The sequence below is a fragment of the Salmo salar genome, chromosome 27 (assembly GCF_965601325.2).
Source record: "Salmo salar chromosome 27, fSalSal1, whole genome shotgun sequence".
NCBI lineage: Eukaryota > Metazoa > Chordata > Actinopteri > Salmoniformes > Salmonidae > Salmo > Salmo salar.
In genome coordinates this window covers 13,738,854-13,756,686 of record NC_138317.1, presented here as the reverse complement: position 1 = coordinate 13,756,686, position 17,833 = coordinate 13,738,854, and the positions used below count along the sequence as shown (strand labels likewise).

The following is a 17,833-nucleotide window of genomic DNA, read 5'->3' as shown; positions in this document are numbered from 1 at the left end:
TGCAGTTTCACTGCACTCTAAATACAGTTATACTACAGTGTACTGCAGTTATACTGCACCCCGACAGCAATCTTTTTTTTCTTCATAAGGGCAGGTATTGGGGCCATGCATTGGCTACGGTCAACTGGAAATGAAGTAGGCCTACATTTGATCTGACATGATCAAATATCAAGTTAGATACTACAGAGCAATATTATGCATAAGGCCAATGTATGCCCAAAAGATACCTTTGAATGAAAGTGTAATAGAGTAGTTGGTCATCATCTGGGCAGACCGGGCCCCTTGTCATTTCAGTTATCCAACATCATTTGTCATATAAATTGTTTTCCAGTTCTTTCACTAACAGCAGACCTAGACACAGGTTATTAAAGGCCTGCTTTCAAGACAAGTGCTAGGGGGCGCTGTCGGTACTGGGACCGGGTGCAACGCATTTGATGACGTACGTATTCATCAGCGTTTACAACATGACTCAAAATGGCTGTGCTCTTTTCCACTAGACGGCTACTCGGCAACTGAAAGAAAAAGCAACCTAATCACACCAACAATTTGTTCGACATCTGTTAAGGTTTGTTTTTCAACTAATAATATCGTAATCTAACGATACATTTTTACGTTCAATTCTTTCAGCATGTGTGTAAGAAGGGCTTTTGGTGAATATGCTGGCTAGCCATCTTCTCACTATATAACCTTAACTGTTACTAGCTAACTTATTGGAGTAAACCTAGCGAGACTACTTGGAACAAAATAGCCAGCTGCTAATCATCTTGTTTGGTATGTCATGTAACTAACTTGTTGGTTAGTTAGTGCCTAAACGAAGTTATGATAGTGCTACTAGCTAGCTATTATATAATTATTACTTTCACGTTGTCAAAAAAAGAGAACCCAGTTTACTATTAACGTTACCTAGCTAGTTAAGTAACTTATCTTAGCTTCGTGATGCATACATTGGCCTGGCGTGGTTTTTATGTTCAATTCTTTCAGCATTTGTATAAGAAGGACTTTTGGTGAGTATGTTAGTATGCCATCTTCTCACTATATAACTGATAATAGCTAAGTAACTTAGCTAGCGTTGTAACTGTTTCCAGCTTTTAGTTAGCCAGCTAACGTTGGTTGGCCACAACTGCACTCCCTAAAAGCGACCCGCGTTATCTGCTTTGCTCACAACGTTAAGGAGCTGCCTAATATCGCTATTGGAAAGATGAGATCAAGGTTGAAGTCCAGTTGACTGTTGGAATATTTACTGCATTGTCTCATCCACTGGTGAGTTAAGAGAGAGATTGCCGGATAAACCACACCTGGCTAATGTATTCATCATGAAGTCGGTTACAGCTGTTTAGCAGACCTTCCCCACAGAAGTAACGTTAGGTGTCCACAGTCGACTTACGCTGTATCTGATGGGGGGTCGTTTTAAATGACTGGAAGACAGAGGTATGAGGTCCAGCTCTAGACACAGTTGAACTTGAACCAGCATGCTTCAATTGGACATGTAATGAGATTAACAGTGGCAACTAGATAAGCTTATTTGACCTCTTTCAAACCGTGTCTTAGTGGTTGCTAATTATAAATGGGATAAAGGGGTGTTTAGTTGTTGAACATGAGCATCACCCTTGCCCATTGTTTGTCTCTTAGTGGTCATTTGATTGTGTGACAGGTTTCAGCCATTTTGGACCATAGAGGATAATTCTACTATGACAAGCTTCCAGCCTTGGTTGTAATTGTGGTGCACATCTCACACACCTGCATGGGAAGGATGGAGAGCGATTGCAGAATCCCCATGTTGTGCTTGAGGCCCAGAGTCCTGGCTTTGCATGCACTCTTCTGGGGTTTGGTGTCTCTCAGGTGAGTGTACTGGTGTTGTACTTCTTGCTGATAATGCTTAATGCTCTGCATTGCTTCAGAGCTTAACTCTCATTACTGTCTCTTTCAGAGTGTTTGGTGCAGCTCTGCTGAGTGAGGAGAAGACCACAGGTACTATACTTGTATCTGTATTTAAGCATGAGTTGGAGAACTTGAGTCCAGGATTGATGTGGTGCTGCAAACACAAATGAGAGTGCTCATACATTGTTAGTATAGCAAGTTAGCAACACGTTTCACGGAGAAGCAAATGTTTGTGCGTGGGGCTGATATGTGCATCTACTATTTGCAACATATATCAATGTTCCAGTAGAAGCTCCAGTTTGTTTGACTCCTGTCAGGATAAAAAGAAAAGTGTGCCTCTGTTCATCTCATTAAGCACAATTTCTGTCAAAACTATTCCCAGCCCTTTTCAGATACTGATTCAAGGCTTTTTGTTTTGCCTGTCTTCTAGTGGCCAGGCCGGTGACCAACCCCTGTTGGCAGATGGAGGAGTTTGTGGTTGCGGTGGAATGCTTCCGGTGCAACGCTTTCCAGTCGGTGAGATCTCTCTCTTTGTCCATCTCCCTCCCCACACTTCTGCTGACTTTTCCTTTCGTCCGCCAATAGTTCTCTGCTTAAGAGAGAGTTTATTTTTGGGAGATGTGAATGTATGCCATTAATGTAGTCATGGTTTATGCCACCTCACAGTCCAAATGGTTGCTTATGACAGTGGACTTCAAGCTGCAACAAGGCCTTTTAACTGTAAGCTATAGAGATACTTAGATACTCTTATCTGATTTTTAAAGTGGACAGGTTTTAAGATGGCTCAGTGAAAGAGAACACTGTCAAGTATTGTAATCTGGTTTAGGACGCTTCCCAGCCAAAATAGAACCCTCTCTCCAACCTTTCTGTTGGACTTGTAAATTCGGTGTAAACCCATTAAATTGCCTTGCACCTTCCACCAACACATTACTGTAATTAAAACATTGTTTTGTGTTTGTTGATGCATCATTTGACCGTTGGTAGACTAGGCACCCTTAACCATCCTGTCCTCACTCTAGAAGTCATGGGCAGCATGTACTCAGACGGGATATGTGGAGGGGATCAACTGCATCAAGTCTAATAAAGACGAGTACAAGAGGTGAGTCCCTACAGGTGCTATTGACATTCCTTTGTGATCGTTGCTGTGATGCCGAGCGATCTCTTGATTTGACAGGTTGGATCCAGATCTTGTGTGAATTGGATGTAATTAACCTGAGTAAACAGTTGACTAATAATAAAAGTACGCTTTGAAGCACTTTTTCATCATAGATTACAGGAGACAAACTCAAATGTTTAGACTACTACACAGACTGATTTTAAGTTTGAATGAAGATGTATTTATGATTTTTACATATCAGAAATACTATTCAGTCAAGCTAATATTTCCATAATAAAGACGCTTGTTTCCCTCCTGCGCATAGCTGCCGCTCTACCCTGATGGAGGAACACCTTTTCTGGAAGTTTGAGGGAGCCATGTTGGGCCTTACCGTACTGTTCGCCCTCGTAGTGGTCGCTAGGCAACGTTCGCTGGACCGGCTTGCCTCCGAGAAAGTCCGCAGGCAGATCGAGTCCATCTAGCACAGTACACCAGAGTGAAGAGACTAGTAGACCTCAACATAGTCGCTCAGCTCATTTCAAACTCTTAAGAATGAACAGAGCCACCAAATTTCAACAGCATGGAGGTCTGGAGAACGGTATATCCGACAATGGGCCAGGCTTACTGGAAAACGTTTTCTACATTTTGTTGTTGAAAAAATGAAAATGAAATCAAGATTGACAATGAAACTCCAGCCCTAATTATAACCCGCCAATGCACAAATGATGAACAGTGTCTGGCGTTTTGTCAATGGAATGAATATCCCTAAAGGGAATGGCTCTTCTGAGCAGTGAACTTCCGGTACTTTGATCTAGACAAAGTCTGAAGTTGATGAACGTTGGGAACTGGCTGCATTCTAAGTAGCAGACAATTGATGGATTCGTTCGAGCCACATACATGATTCTTTAATTACGTTTGAATTATTATTTTTTTCCTGTATATAGAATTGTCTGACAAATGCCAAACAAGTTTCTGGCACATGTTTCTGTTCTCTGAGAGAACCAAGGATATAATATAGTGTCAAATGCCCTGTCTCACTTGGAAACATGGACTAATAACTAGGTCTGTGACTCGAATGGATGTAGAATCAGTCTTATTGAGGCATAAATAAGAATTTGTTCTTAACTGACTTGCCTAGTTAAATAAAAGTAACTTTTTTTTTTTTTTTTTTAAATAGGGGATGGGTTTGCATAGTGTTACCGTGTACTGGAGTATGAGTTTCATGCTGCAATGCTGTTTTCACCTTCGTGGGTTTCATATTTCCAAGGTTCTGTATTGGTGTTCTGCTGAAAGTCTACAATCACTATGTTGTGAAATCTTGTGTGTTTGGAGATTCCATTCCAGACATGGTTCTAAATGCAAACACTAACATTTCCTAGTAGTGTTTTTGATAGGCTACAGAGTTTCCAATATACACAACACACATTCATTTAAAAACTGTTGGATTTCCACTGATTGTGACTCTCTTTTTTTTTTTTTCTTTTTTTTTTTTACTCCTTTTAATGTTGGTCTCTGAGCTTAGTGATTGCCACGATTTTACAGATTTGTTTCAAACTAATGATTTTTATCATGTTTACATTTCAACTGTAAATAATGTATTTTTAGGAAAGATGTAAGGTGTTTTCAAACCTCAGCAGCTGACAGATTACAAAATAAATGGGGGAGAAAAATCTTGTAATTAAGTCCACTTTTCAGGAATATAATAGACAACACAAGTTGAATATGAAAAAGATGCTTCCCAGAGTCAACTTGGACCACAGTATTCGTATCAATACACTTTGATGTACCAGGAAAGCATTCATTGTATTTTTCACTTGAAAATGTGCAGTTTTGTTATCAATACAGTTTGAGGGCGACAAAACAGCACAACTGACATGGGCAATCTAAATTGAGCTCCACAGACTCTTTTGATTCTCTTGGACAGCAGCAAATGTGGCCATGTTGAGCTCCATCTTTGACAGAACAGTACTTGTCCACGTTGGAATTGCACTAGAAGAGAAAAGTAAAGTTGATTTTGTTTGGTTAGTGCAATCTCTCACAAACAAGGGCACTGAAGTTGGTGTGGGTTTCCAAGTAACCGCTAGATGTTGCTCTAGTACCACAAAATCAAACTGAAGGCAACTAGAGAAACTTGGGGCCCTACTCAAAGCTGGTAGGCCTAACTGGGATATCCCAGAAACATGGTTAAAGGTTTTGATTGGGCCCTTAGTTTATAAAATACAAAAATTATGAAAGGGGACAGGGTTAGGCTACTAAAAACAAGTTGTCCAACTGCATATTAATTATTTTTTTTAAATACAAAACAGCTCAACAAAAAAGCCGCTCTATGAAGCATATAAAATAGGTCTAAACCTGTGGTTAGTTACAGACCATAATGTACAATAATTGTGATTCGCTTTCTGGATAACGTTAGACGTTGACATACTCCAGGAAGGCGGTTGAACGTATTTCTCAAAACGAAGGAAGACCATTCCCTCTGAAGTTGTCCCCGATCTTGGAAGTAGAATAGAAGATTGAAAATGACAGCTACACTGGGGCCGAGACCATAATACAAATCATCATACTCTTACCATTAAACAATTATATTAGACAATTTATTCGTAGCATTAAATTAGTCTCTTAGCCTTATCAAATGACTATGCTGTTTGAATCATAGCCAGGATACCTAACCTAATTTACGCGCGCGTGAGTCACGCGTTTCCAACGACGGGACGTCTGGTAATCTTGCCTCTACTCCAACAGACAGAAAGTGCACAACACAGCAGAAACGATAGGGTGAAATTCGTCAGGTGTAATTTCCACGTCGGTCAGACAGTTGCGCAGCTGATCTGTACACGTCACGCGATTCACAACGCGCGAGAACTCAAAGGTGCTAAACGGATTTCCGGTCAAATGGCGAGTCGTTCGACTCCGTTGTCCCCAAACAATATTTTGTCTCGACGTCGATTACGGACACTATAGCACCCTGCCGAAAACGCTGTCCTCGATGCACAGTAATCTTTCCTGTTTCTTAACGGATTTAATGATCACATCAGGTGCAATGACACTTTGACAGGTTGACACAGGCTGTAGGCGTTGGCGTTTAGCTCAAATGAACCAAACATGGTTTATATCCACAAGACAGGACAAACATTGCCTATTAGCTAATCACACGATTTCATTTTTGTTAATCCACAGTGCCTTAAAGTATTCCCACCCCTTGACATTTTCCACATGTTACATTTAGATTCACTGGCCTACACACAATACCCCATAATGTGAAAGTGGAATTATGTTTTTCGAAATGTTTACAAATGAATGAAATCTGAAATGGCTTGAGTCAATAAGTAATCAACCCTTTTGTTTTGGCAAGCCTAAATAAATTCAGCAGTAAAAATTGCTTAACAAGTCATAATGATTTGCATGGAATCACTGTGTGCAATAAATAGTGTATCGTTTTTATCACTATCCAATCATTTCTGGGTAACAACCTTACTAGCTAGGTTTCCATCCAGTTGGTGACGTTTTCATTCCAATAGTCAAAATAATCTGCATAAAAACAATATGCGCATTTTCCCACTGTGTGTTTCCATCTAATTTACTTGTTGCGGATAAAAGCATGATGAGGTAGTGGACATAAAAATAACTTTTGCATTAAATTCCCACATTTTAAATGGGTTTCCATCACATTTTAAACTCTACTGTTGGTTTTGGCACAATACAATTTGCGTTATATAGTATATGTGCCCACCCTGGTCTTGGCACGTGCACTCAAGCCAACAGCTTGCAGATATAGCCTACTACATGACGAGATTATTATGGACAAATGCGCTAGAATATTTTTATTTGTCAAACGGCAGTCAAGCGTCAATCCTCATGTCACCAAAATAAGACCCCCGTTTAGATTGTTGTTCACTGCCACTCCCAATCTTCAAGTCTTTCTGCAGATGTTCAACTCTGAAGCAAGTTCTCATCAAGGATTTGCTTTTATTTGGCTCCATTCATTGTTCCCTCTATCCTTACCAGTCTCCCAGACCTTTCTGCTGAAAAGCATCCACCTAGTATGATGCTGCTGCCACCACCATGCTTCACGTCGGGATGGTGTTAGACAGGTGATGAGCTGTGCCTGGTTTTCTCCAGACAGAGATTTGCATTCAGGCCAAAGAGTTACACTTTTGTATCATCAGACCCCAGAATCTTTTGCTTCATGCTCTTGAGTCTTTCACATCTTTTTGCAAACTCCAGAAGTGCTGTCGTGTCTTTTTCTCAGGTATGGCTTCTATCTGGCCACTCTCCCATGAAGCCCAGATTGGTGAAGTACTGTAGAGACTGATGTCCTTCTGGCAGGTTCTGCAGTCTCAGCCAAGGAACTCTGTAATTCTGAGTTCTTTGGATTCTTTGCCACCTCCCTGACCAAGGTCCTTCTTTCCCTGTTGCTCAGTTTGGTCAGACGGCCAGCTCTAGGCAGAGTCTGGGTAGTTTCGTATTTTTTCAATTTCCCAATGTGGAGACCACTGTGCGCTTGGAAACTTTCAACAATCTACAAATTGTTTTATACCGTTCCCCAGATACTGTATATGCCTCATCAAAATTATATCTCGAAGCTCTACGGATAGTTAATTGGACTTCATGGTATAGTTTCTGCTCTGACATGCAATGTTAGCTTTAGGACCTTATATATACAGGTGTGTTCATTTCTAAATCATGTCCAAACAATTGAATTGGTCACAGATGGACTCCAATCAAGTTGTAGTGGCATCTCAAGGATGATAAATGGAAACAGGATTCACCTGGGCTCAATTGGAGTGTCATATTGGTGTAAATGAGATATATCTGTATTTTATTTTCAATACATTTGCAAAAATGTCAAACATGTTTTCATTTTGTCATTATGGGGTATTGTATGTAGATAGGTGAGATGAAAAACTGTCACACCCTGATCTGTTTCACCTGTCTTGTGCTTGTCTCCACCCCCCACCAGGTGTCTCCCATTTTCCACATTATCCCCTGTGTATTTATACCTGCGTTTACTGTTTGTCTGTTGCCAGTGTGTCTTGTTAGGTCTTACCAGCGTGGTTCCAGTTTTTCCTGTTCTCAAGTATTTGTTAGCTAGTCTTCCCGGGTTCTGTCATTTCTGCCTGTCCTAACCCTGAGCCTGCCTTCCGTCCTGTACCTGACTCTGACCTGGTTTACAAACCTCTGCCTGCCCTGGACCTGCCTTTTGCCTGCCCCTTTATAATAAATATCCTGAGAATCAAACTATCCGCCTCTTGTGTCTGCATCTGGGTCATATACTGAGTCGTGATAAAAACATCTATTTAATCCATTTTGAATTCAGGCTGTAACACCAAAAAATTGGATTAAGTCAAGGGGTATAAATACTTTCTGAAGGCACTGTATTTTATTTTCATAAAAAGGTTTGAAGGAAACAGGGTTTCTGTGATAGTTTTCAATTAAAATGGTCAAAAATAAACAAAAATAACTTCTTAGAAATAAGGTATTTCTCTAGCAAGAATTTGGCCAGAGTGGTCTGAGAGTGGAGGGGGAAACTGAAAACTAGCTGTTATTGGTAGAGAGGTTTGGAACTCTTTCTTATTGGTCTATCCACTAATTTACCACCTGGTGTAGTCACCAGGCAGGCCAAAACTCCATCCCACCAAAACAGGCTGAAATTTCAGTTGGTCTTTTCAAACAGCTCTTACACTTAAAGGGAATTATCATAATTTTAACAATTTCACAGTATTATTCCAACCTTATAGTGTGGAATTAGATATATAAAATACAGAAAAATCACATTTTTGAAGACACCTGGCCTTTAATATCTGAAATCTGCTGGTTGAAAAAGCCATAGGTCATCTTCATATCTCACGCATTATTACATTATCTCAACCAAAAGGTCAGACAGGTTGATATAAACTATTGGTGATAGAAATGTGCATCATATCATTTTTGTATATACACTGGCCCATTAACCACTGACTGAGACAGACTCCAAATCCATCTGGTATTAAAGATCACCACTTGTCCATCCAGGTCAACTCAATTCTTGAGAGCTTGATTCATATTTGATTGGAAAGTCTTATGATGGTAGCACAATTAGTCATAGGCCTAGTCATTATGGAGCAAAGACAGCAGTGACTGCATCTCTCGGCAAGATTAAGGCCTAGCAACTATTGCAACAATGTAAAATTACTTCCAAACGTGCAGTTATCACCTTGGTCTTTTATCCATGAACTAAAATGTGTTCAAAATTGTAGGCCTAATAAAAAGTGCATTTTAGACAGCATTTCTGATGGATGAAACTTAATCCAATTTTTCGATTTTCAATGTCATTATAAGCAACCCCTTTGGAGTTTAACCTAAACTGATTTAAATGTAGCTGTAGGGCTACAAATGCAATAGGAAAATAATAAGTTCACTTTTTTTAAATGGGTCATCAAAAGGCTAGTACTCTACAATGCAAGAGGACGCATGGAGCTTTATGAAGACGTTTTAATAAACAAATAAATACATTTACTTATACTTCGAGAAGACAAAGAAACTCAAGACAAAGTCATACATGCAGACTGACATTTACATTGGTAATGGCATACGTGCATGGGAGTATCACAAGCCTGGGTCTCGGAAATGTTGTGCGTCTGAGGGTATAGGTATGTGACCGGGGTCAGTAACAACGCAGGAAAAATGTGTTGCACGCGGTGCCTCGCAGACAGTCACAAAGCCTTCCAATGCGCGGCCCGTGCTTCATAGCGCACCGCTCTCCAACATCACACTGTATATATGAGAGAAGAGAGAGATTACCTACATTTGTTAGGTCCTACTTGCACATTTCTGTTCCCAAATCAAAGCATCTTCAATGTAACAGACAACTTCTCACAGCACCATGGGTTATGCTGACTCTCCAAACAAATGGCTCTGGAACAACCTGTTGCGTTTTGGAAATGAGAGATATGAGGTAGATGTGAAAGAACGAAGGTTCTTGACTTAATTTACTTACCCGTGGAATGAGACTTGCTTTTTTCTCCACCGATAGACCTATCCTGTTGTCTTGCTGTACGCCTTCCAGAAGCCTCTCGAGCGCATCAGCCTGAAAAAAGGTCCCCAATAAAGATTATTAGAACCATCTTCATTATCAGACCAAATAAATATTGCATGTCATCGATTTTTCGACATTAGCTTGAAGTTGGGACGATACAATCGGCTACTTTACATTGGGAAAGAATGGGCACAAATCATGTTGCTAGACGTTTGCGTCTAGCAACCCAAAGAATGGGCACAAATCAATGGTGGAACAAGCTCCCTCACGACGCCAGGACAGCGGAGTCAATCACCACCTTCCGGAGACACCTGAAACCCCACCTCTTTAAGGAATACCTGGGATAGGATAAAGTAATCCTTCTAACCCCCCCCCCCCCCCCCCCCCCCCCCCCCCTTAAAAGATTTAGATGCACTATTGTAAAGTGGTTGTTCCACTGGATATTATAAGGTGAATGCACCAATTTGTAAGTCGCTCTGGATAAGAGCGTCTGCTAAATGACTTAAATGTAGATCTGCGATTCTCAACTGGTGGGTCATGACCCACATTTGGGTCGAGTGAAGTTTTGAATGGGTCATTGGTGTCTGAGTAAAAAAACATTTAAATGTTTTTATTTTATGAAAAAATACTACAGTCTGAAGTTAAACGACTTCAATTCAAGTGTGTAGAAATGATAATGAACGTAATCTTTTAAATAATGTAATCTCTGAAAAGAATTCTTCAATCACAGTATTTTCAATATAGAGCAGCACTATTTTGGTTGATTTCGTGGTCTCAAACCAGCGAGATTACTAACATTCTTCATCAAGAATATGGGCCAAATGTTATTATTGACAATGAAAGATGTGGGAATGTTGTTCTCTTGTCATATAATTGCTACATTTAATATCAATATAAGATTAAAAAAATAGTTTTCCAGGTTGTATTTTGCCGATGCTTTTTCGTTTTGCGAATATTGGCCCACGATTGAGACAACCTGGTTCAATGTGGGTACCTAGGCAAAACCAGTTGAGAACCACTGATGTAGATAACATATAGCCTACATAGCTAATTTGAATAAGTAAGGTAAAAGTAGACTATCCTCCATCTCTATCAAAGAATAGTCACACATCAGTTGATGGTAAAACAAAAAAAAATAGATCAAACTTGAACAAGTTCTGGATTGGTTTGAATCGAAACAAACTGCTTTATCCTAAAATCCTCCAAAAGGACAAAACCAAGTAAATTAGTAAAGTGACTTACCAAATCTCTGGTGACATATCCCAGTGGAAATTGTTCCTCTTGTGAAGAGAGTCTGTTGTCATCTGACATCTGCCCCTGGCAAACAACACTGAAGACAGACAGACAGATGCCCAGGTAGAAGATTGCTCGGACCCTGATGCTGTCCATGGTGCTCAAAATCTTGCGCTTGAACTGAGAGAATGCGAAACAAGTCGAATTTCAGCTAATTTCTCTTGGTAACTATCAGTGTCTTTGGTATTATTCTCTCCCTTTCTATTTCACAGCTCAGGTCCTCAGTCTTTCTTCTCATGGGTACTGCACTTGCTTCTGTTGTTGCTTGGAAACTTTTGTTGGCTATTTATACAGAACCAGCCCCGTGCTGCTCCCGTTTCACTCAAACGTCATCCCTGTCGTCTCCTCAGACTTTTTTTTGCAAGGATTGGGTGAGATGGGTATCTCGGTCAATAATATTAAACATTCACGCGACACCAAGGAATTCATCGACCAGGGTGAAACTTTAGGAGCCTATCCATATATTACCATGATGTTTATATTGTGCCTCCAAAGTTGCAGACTGGCCTCAGGCTAGACGTAACATAGTACATGTAAATCTGTGACACTCAAATTAGTACGATATGTTACTTTGTTATAGTTACATAAGACAGAAGGTTACTTATGCTAAAACGAAAAGAGGGAGGTTGGTCGGGGAGGATGGATGCCATATAATGCAAACGTCTAGCAACCCAAAGGTTGCGTGTTCAAATCCCATCACAGACAACTTTAGCATTTTAGCTAATTAGCAACTGTGCAGCTACTTACTACTTTTTAGCTACTTTGCAACTACTTAGCATGTTAGCCAACGCTTTCCCTTAACTCCTAACCGTAACCTTAACCCCTAACCTCTAACCCTAGCCTAGCTAATGTTAGCCACCTAGCTAACGTTAGACACAACAAATTGGAATTCATAACATATCATACGTATTGCACATTTTTTACATATTGTACGAATTGCAATTCGTAACATGTCATACGGAAATGTAACATATCATACTAAATGGAGGGAGACAGGTTTATATTTACTTTGTTACATCTATCCGTGAGTCCGGGTTGAAAGGTGTCATGTTACCATATTGCTATGGTGCTACATCAAATAAGAGACGTCAACATTCTGTATAATGCTTTATGATTGATGTTGTTCTAATTTCTTCAATGCGCAACAGTTCGAAGGAAGGAAACTACAATATGCCTTGTATAAATGCATATCAAGCACAACTTACTTTGCAATTGTTTCATTTTGATGAATTATGTTAATTAATTTATGGATCACTTGGACATAAAGTGCCTTCTGATACCATCACGAATAGGACAAGATTATGTAATGTAGCCTAATGTGAGATTACTGATCATCTCATTGTCAGTAGAAAATGACCTACAGTACACCACTGTTCCCCAGGCGCCAAAGATGTGGACGTTGATTATGGCAGCCCCCCCCCCCCACCTCTCTGATTCAGAGGGGTTGGGTTAAAAGCAGAAGACACATTTCCGTTGAATGCATTCAGTTGTACAATTGACTAGGTATCCCCCTTTTCCCTTTCCCACAGTCACCTTTACAATTGGCTTAACTGGCGTGATTAAATCAAATGCCGTATTACTCTTCAATATCTAGGCCTAAATGCACATGAGAGGTTTATGGATGTTTCTCAATGTTGTGTGAATGACTCTACCTACAGTGCCTAAAGTACCTAAGCAAACGGCACATATGTCATTTGCTGGGATACTTCATGCATGGCTCCCTTGCTAGACGGTGACGTCACTCTAGGCTTTGAGGCTTGAATTATTGCCTCTGTGGAATTTCCTCTCTTTAATGTTATTCTAGTGTGATTGAATCCAATAAGTATCTGCTAGTGTGTAAGGGCAATCAAGGCTAGAGAATAGGTCCACCATAAATGTCAAATGACTCAATCTATGGTGTCCAGCAGATATATCCTAGGCCTAGGTAACATCTGAGCAATTTCTGGTCCGTAAACAACTTGCCTACAGTCAATACTGATTTTTTCCCTTCATCAATGTAAATCTCGAAGGAAGAGCGCTGGTGTCAGGAGCACAGCTTGTTTCAGAGAATGAGGGCACGTTGTGCGTTTCTCAAATTTAGTAAGGCGTTGGTATTGGACTCCCGAGGAGCGTTAAATGGGACCAAGCATGCACTGGCCTCTCTTCGCATCAGGACTTTGATGAGTCAGAAAGCAGCTTGCGCTTTGTGGACCTCAAAGTGCAAGGAGCCTCAGGCCTCTATGGTGCGCACCATGTGGGTCTTGATCCATCCTATATTAGACCTAGAAGTTATAAAGAGATCTACAGACTCGTCCTCACTGTTCTCCTCCAGGTCTTTGTCAAAAGTAGCATATTATCCCTTCTTGGTTCATATAGACAAGAAAAATACAATCATTTGTGTGTTATTAGTTTAAGCACACTATGTTTGTCTATTGTTGTGACAGATGAAGATCAGATCAAATTTGATGACCAATTTATGCAGAAATCCAGGTAATTTCAAAGGGTTCACATACTTTTTCTTGCCACTGTAGTTCAACAGCTGTCATCAGTGTCGTCTCATTATAATTCACTGCAGAAGGTTTAGCTCAAGGATCCCTCTCCATCACCAAGGCGTAATTAAGTTCCTACTTTCCTGACACTCCCCAGCCACAGACAAGTGGAGGTGGAAACTGGACTGCAGTGTTGAGCCATGATGGACGTCCATTGGGAAAGTGGCTACAGGGTGATATGCAATTAGCACTTGCTGAGTAGAAAGGCACATGCTGTTGTGCAAGTGATGTGGACTTTCACATTTGGTCACCTTTGGGCTGCTGCTATCCATTGTTGACTAATTGACAGGTCAAGTAAAGTTGTAAGTAATGAAAGGATTCAGTCATTCCAAAGTGAACCAATTGGCCTCATCACAGTGGTTCTTGGATTGATGTGGTAATTCGGGATTATATTGGGTATTTGGGTGTGGGTGAGGGTTGAGCCAGAGTGAGGGTAAGGGTTGAGCCAGAGTTGAACAAAAGGGTCAGAATTAGGGCTAGGTTTGAGCCAGGGTTTGGACCAAGGGGCCAGGGATCCAGTCTAGGAGAATGTTTTTGACTGCTCCTACAGTCTTGCTTCGGTACTGCAGTTTAACTGACGCCGGGCCCAGAAAGACAATCTCCGTAGATGACTACATAGAGAAGTCAGATTTGAAAATCTATAATAAGACACTTCAGTCATCACCTTTGTACACAAAACATCCATTGAATTATTCTAGTAATTGTCGCTGAGGCTGACAGAATGACATTAAAACAATAACGTTGATTAAAATATACCATTTCGCTATCAACATTGAAACAAAGTCAAATAACCTATGTGCAATCGAATCTAAAATTCTGCATTTCAACCACCCAATATACACTGAATGTACAAAACATTAAGAACACCTCACTAATATTGAGTTGCCCTCAGAACAGCCTCAATTCATCATGCGACTCCACAAGGTGTTGAAAGCGTTCCACATGGATGCTGGCCCATGTTGGCAGTCTGTGAGTTCATTCTGACCTCTCTATCACAATTCCTAACTCCATCTCTCCTTCCCCTGAATGTGGAATGGCCAGTTCAGACCAGTTTCTAATACTGATTCCCAGGTAAATTCTTGGTCCACTCTTATAATTATAATACTATAGGAATGGACAGTTGGTCTTCAGCCTGCAGGGAATAGAGAGGGATCACTCCTCCAGCGTTTTATTGATTATTGAATGACTTACAATTGTAATGACTAGATGACTCACTCTCCCTCTTTTTTGGAGTGACTCGTCTTACAAATTAACTACTCAATTTCAGTGATGCAGTCCTGTCGAAATGCAATACTGGCTAAAAAACATGCCACAAAGCAATTGGCTGAAGTATTTGAAGTAATTGGCTGAAGAGTTTGGAAGATATTACTGAAAATGTTTGCACTTGATGATCACTAAGAGAGAATAATTTAGGCAAAGAGCTGAAAGTAGATTGTTCACCAAGGCCATAGTGTAAATTAAAACTTGGCAACATATACTGGTCGATTTTGATTGTTTACATGTCTGTGTGTGCACATACGTGTGAGCCCTTGACAGACAGCCCTGCATTATTCAGAGGTGTGGGGTCTGCCATGTCCCCCGTCTACAAGAAGTCAGGTCATTTTTCAGCCCCTCACCTGATTATCGCAATAACCTTGTGAAACACACACACAGAGGAACAAACACTGAAATATGTATAGGCAGTGCGTCAGCGGCACCGTGCGAAGCCTCCCCAAGGACCTCTCACATAGGAAGGAGTTGCTCTCTGGACTGGGTTCTATGAAGTACTAACTGACCCAACAAGTCTGCAATTGTCCACCAAGGACTTATGAGTTTTACTACTCTTCACTTCTGAGTTGCCATAGCCATTTAGTCTGCACATCACCACACTCACATGTAGTCGGTGGGGATTTAAATTGAAATATTCCCAAGCTGCTGAAAGCTGGCGCAAGCATGTCTCAATATGTGTATCCTTAATTCAGAACTCCATAAATACAGTACTGCATTCTAACAGTAGCTAACGAAATGTGAATCAAATGGTATTTCTTTTCAAAGAAACATACTAGAGAGCTGTTAACCTGACGAGACACATCTACATGAACACTTCGGTTGTGTAATTCAAGGGCATGGGATGATATCACTCTGAATCTTATAGTATTCTATTGTAAACAAGTCTATATTTACGTGTGCTTAGTGGGTGGCATTTATTACCCAACTCAAAGAATGTCTCTTTTAACAAACCTGGGCTTATTGACTAAAATCATTGTATCAGCAGGTGGCCATGAGTCAGACATTTTACACCTGCATTCAGGTGTGCCACAGGGATCAATTCTAGGAACTTTTATTCATTATAAACAACATTCGGAAGTACTCATTCCATTGTTTACTGTAGTGGCGGTAGTTATTTTGGAAGTGTACAGTGGGCAGTATCGATGATTATAAAAATGTTGTTGACAGTCCTCCTTGTACTGTTATTGTAAATGCTAGATATTGTTTTGTCTGGCCAGAACTTGCCTCAGGAATGATCTTGGTCTGGGAGCTGTGATTAAAGTCAAAAGTATATCGGAGGGCCATCTCCATTTCTCTGTTGGTTCACTCGCATGTACAACTGTTTTAGCCGAGAGTATTCAATGTTGATGGAAGCTGACTTAAGGCCGTTGGACAACTACAATGGATTTCTTCACATTATCAGCCAGTAGCTAATGATAGTAACTTAAACCATTTTCTTTTGAGTAGAGATGCATTCTAAAAATGTCATGGAAATGGAGGAACATAGTCCTGTACTGTAGTTTGAATGCCATGGCATTTGTATGCCACAAATGTTAATTTATGCTCTGCCATGTCATGTCGCCTTTTCCAATGCGCGTGTGTGAATTCGTATATCTTGGGAGGTTTTCTGCTGAAAGTGGATCGATAATGACCTGATTAGCATGTGTGAAGATAAAGGGGAAGGTTCTACATCTGTTGTGGGCTAGCATCTATACCATAGGTGAGCTGAAGACCGTGTCTTCCATAAGCAAAGACGTCTAGATGTTCTACTACAGACGAAGACTAATTTATCTCCAAAGAACGGCCCGCTCTGTACCTATTTTGTTTTAGTTTTTTTAGTACATGCTCAATTGTTCTAGGGAATACTACCATTAATTCAGGGCAACTAAAAGGACCAACAGATTATGTTACACTATTGTTTCTCAAATAGGAAATGAATGAGGTTGCTGGTTTCAAGACGAGCCCCTTGTTACATTGGTGTCGAAAGTGGAATTGCAGACCGCAGATAAGACAACCAAATATTTGTATGAGAGACTTGAGATGAGTGAGACAATGTGAGGGGACACTGTGAAAGCCATTTCGCTTCTGTTGGGGTCCAGTGTTCTGCCCAACAATTACGTTTGGGTAAGCATGACTGCAATACATTTCTCTGTAAACCCAGAGGTCTTGCTTGGTTTCCTTCTTAATGGGGACATGGTGTAGCTCCTGATGAATGATATAATAGAGCTTATATTGAGATATTTTCACAATGCTTTGTCACGATGTTCAGATTTCAGAGGAATCCAGCTGAAAAGTGCCGATTAATAAATGCTTCCGGCTGACCCGTCTTATCTCTCCTTCACATCAACGAGCCGGCCAGGTACATCTCTGCTGACCTTACCGTGCGTTTGTTTTTAAATGGCTTCTGACACCTCTATTCTCTCTCTGACACCGCTATTCTCTCTCTGACCTATTGACACTGACGCTGCTTCTCCAGTCCGTGCGGGCGTCATGCTCTCCCAAATGAAAGTATCTGACGCATGATTTCCGAAGCAGCGTGCCAGTTTCAATGCTCATTTCCCCATTTGTTTTGTTTCTTAATTATCTGATCAAATCAAACTTTATTTGTCACATGCGCAGAATACAACAGGTGTAGACCTTACTGGGAAATGCTTACTGACGAGCCCTTAACCAACAATGCAGTTCAAGAAAGTTAAAGAAAATATTTAGTAAATAAACTAAAGTAAAAAATAAAAAGTAACAAAATAACAATAACGAGGCTATATTCAGGGGGCA

General features: G+C 40.5%; 2 protein-coding genes and 1 long non-coding RNA gene across 4 annotated transcripts; 1 reads left to right on the top strand and 2 right to left on the bottom strand.

Annotated features, from left to right (window-relative positions):
- Nucleotides 1-420: 420 nt before the first annotated feature.
- On the top strand, nt 421-4,644 carry LOC106588331 (protein JTB). Of its 2 annotated transcripts, none has more exons than XM_014177205.3 (6): nt 421-565; nt 1,652-1,839; nt 1,928-1,968; nt 2,309-2,394; nt 2,901-2,977; nt 3,300-4,644. In XM_014177205.3, exons 2-6 carry the CDS (start codon nt 1,742-1,744, stop codon nt 3,454-3,456), a joined length of 459 nt encoding a protein of 152 aa, XP_014032680.1. In that variant the 5' UTR covers nt 421-565; nt 1,652-1,741; the 3' UTR covers nt 3,457-4,644. The 2 variants fall into 2 exon arrangements, with proteins under 2 accessions (XP_014032680.1, XP_014032681.1); XM_014177206.3 differs by having other exon boundaries at nt 2,898-2,977.
- On the bottom strand, nt 4,441-5,791 carry LOC106588332 (uncharacterized). The gene is made up of 3 exons (XR_006762499.2): nt 5,645-5,791; nt 5,400-5,467; nt 4,441-4,963 (listed from the first exon to the last, which is right to left on the bottom strand). It is a non-coding gene; the product is annotated as an uncharacterized LOC106588332 (long non-coding RNA).
- A 3,639-nt stretch (nt 5,792-9,430) lies between these two features.
- Nucleotides 9,431-11,721, bottom strand: LOC106588280 (cocaine- and amphetamine-regulated transcript protein). Its single transcript, XM_014177116.3, has 3 exons — nt 11,232-11,721; nt 9,951-10,040; nt 9,431-9,725 (listed from the first exon to the last, which is right to left on the bottom strand). The coding sequence occupies exons 1-3, from the start codon at nt 11,376-11,378 to the stop codon at nt 9,618-9,620; spliced, it is 345 nt and encodes a 114-aa protein (XP_014032591.1). The 5' UTR covers nt 11,379-11,721; the 3' UTR covers nt 9,431-9,617.
- Between the last annotated feature and the right edge of the window lie 6,112 nt (nt 11,722-17,833).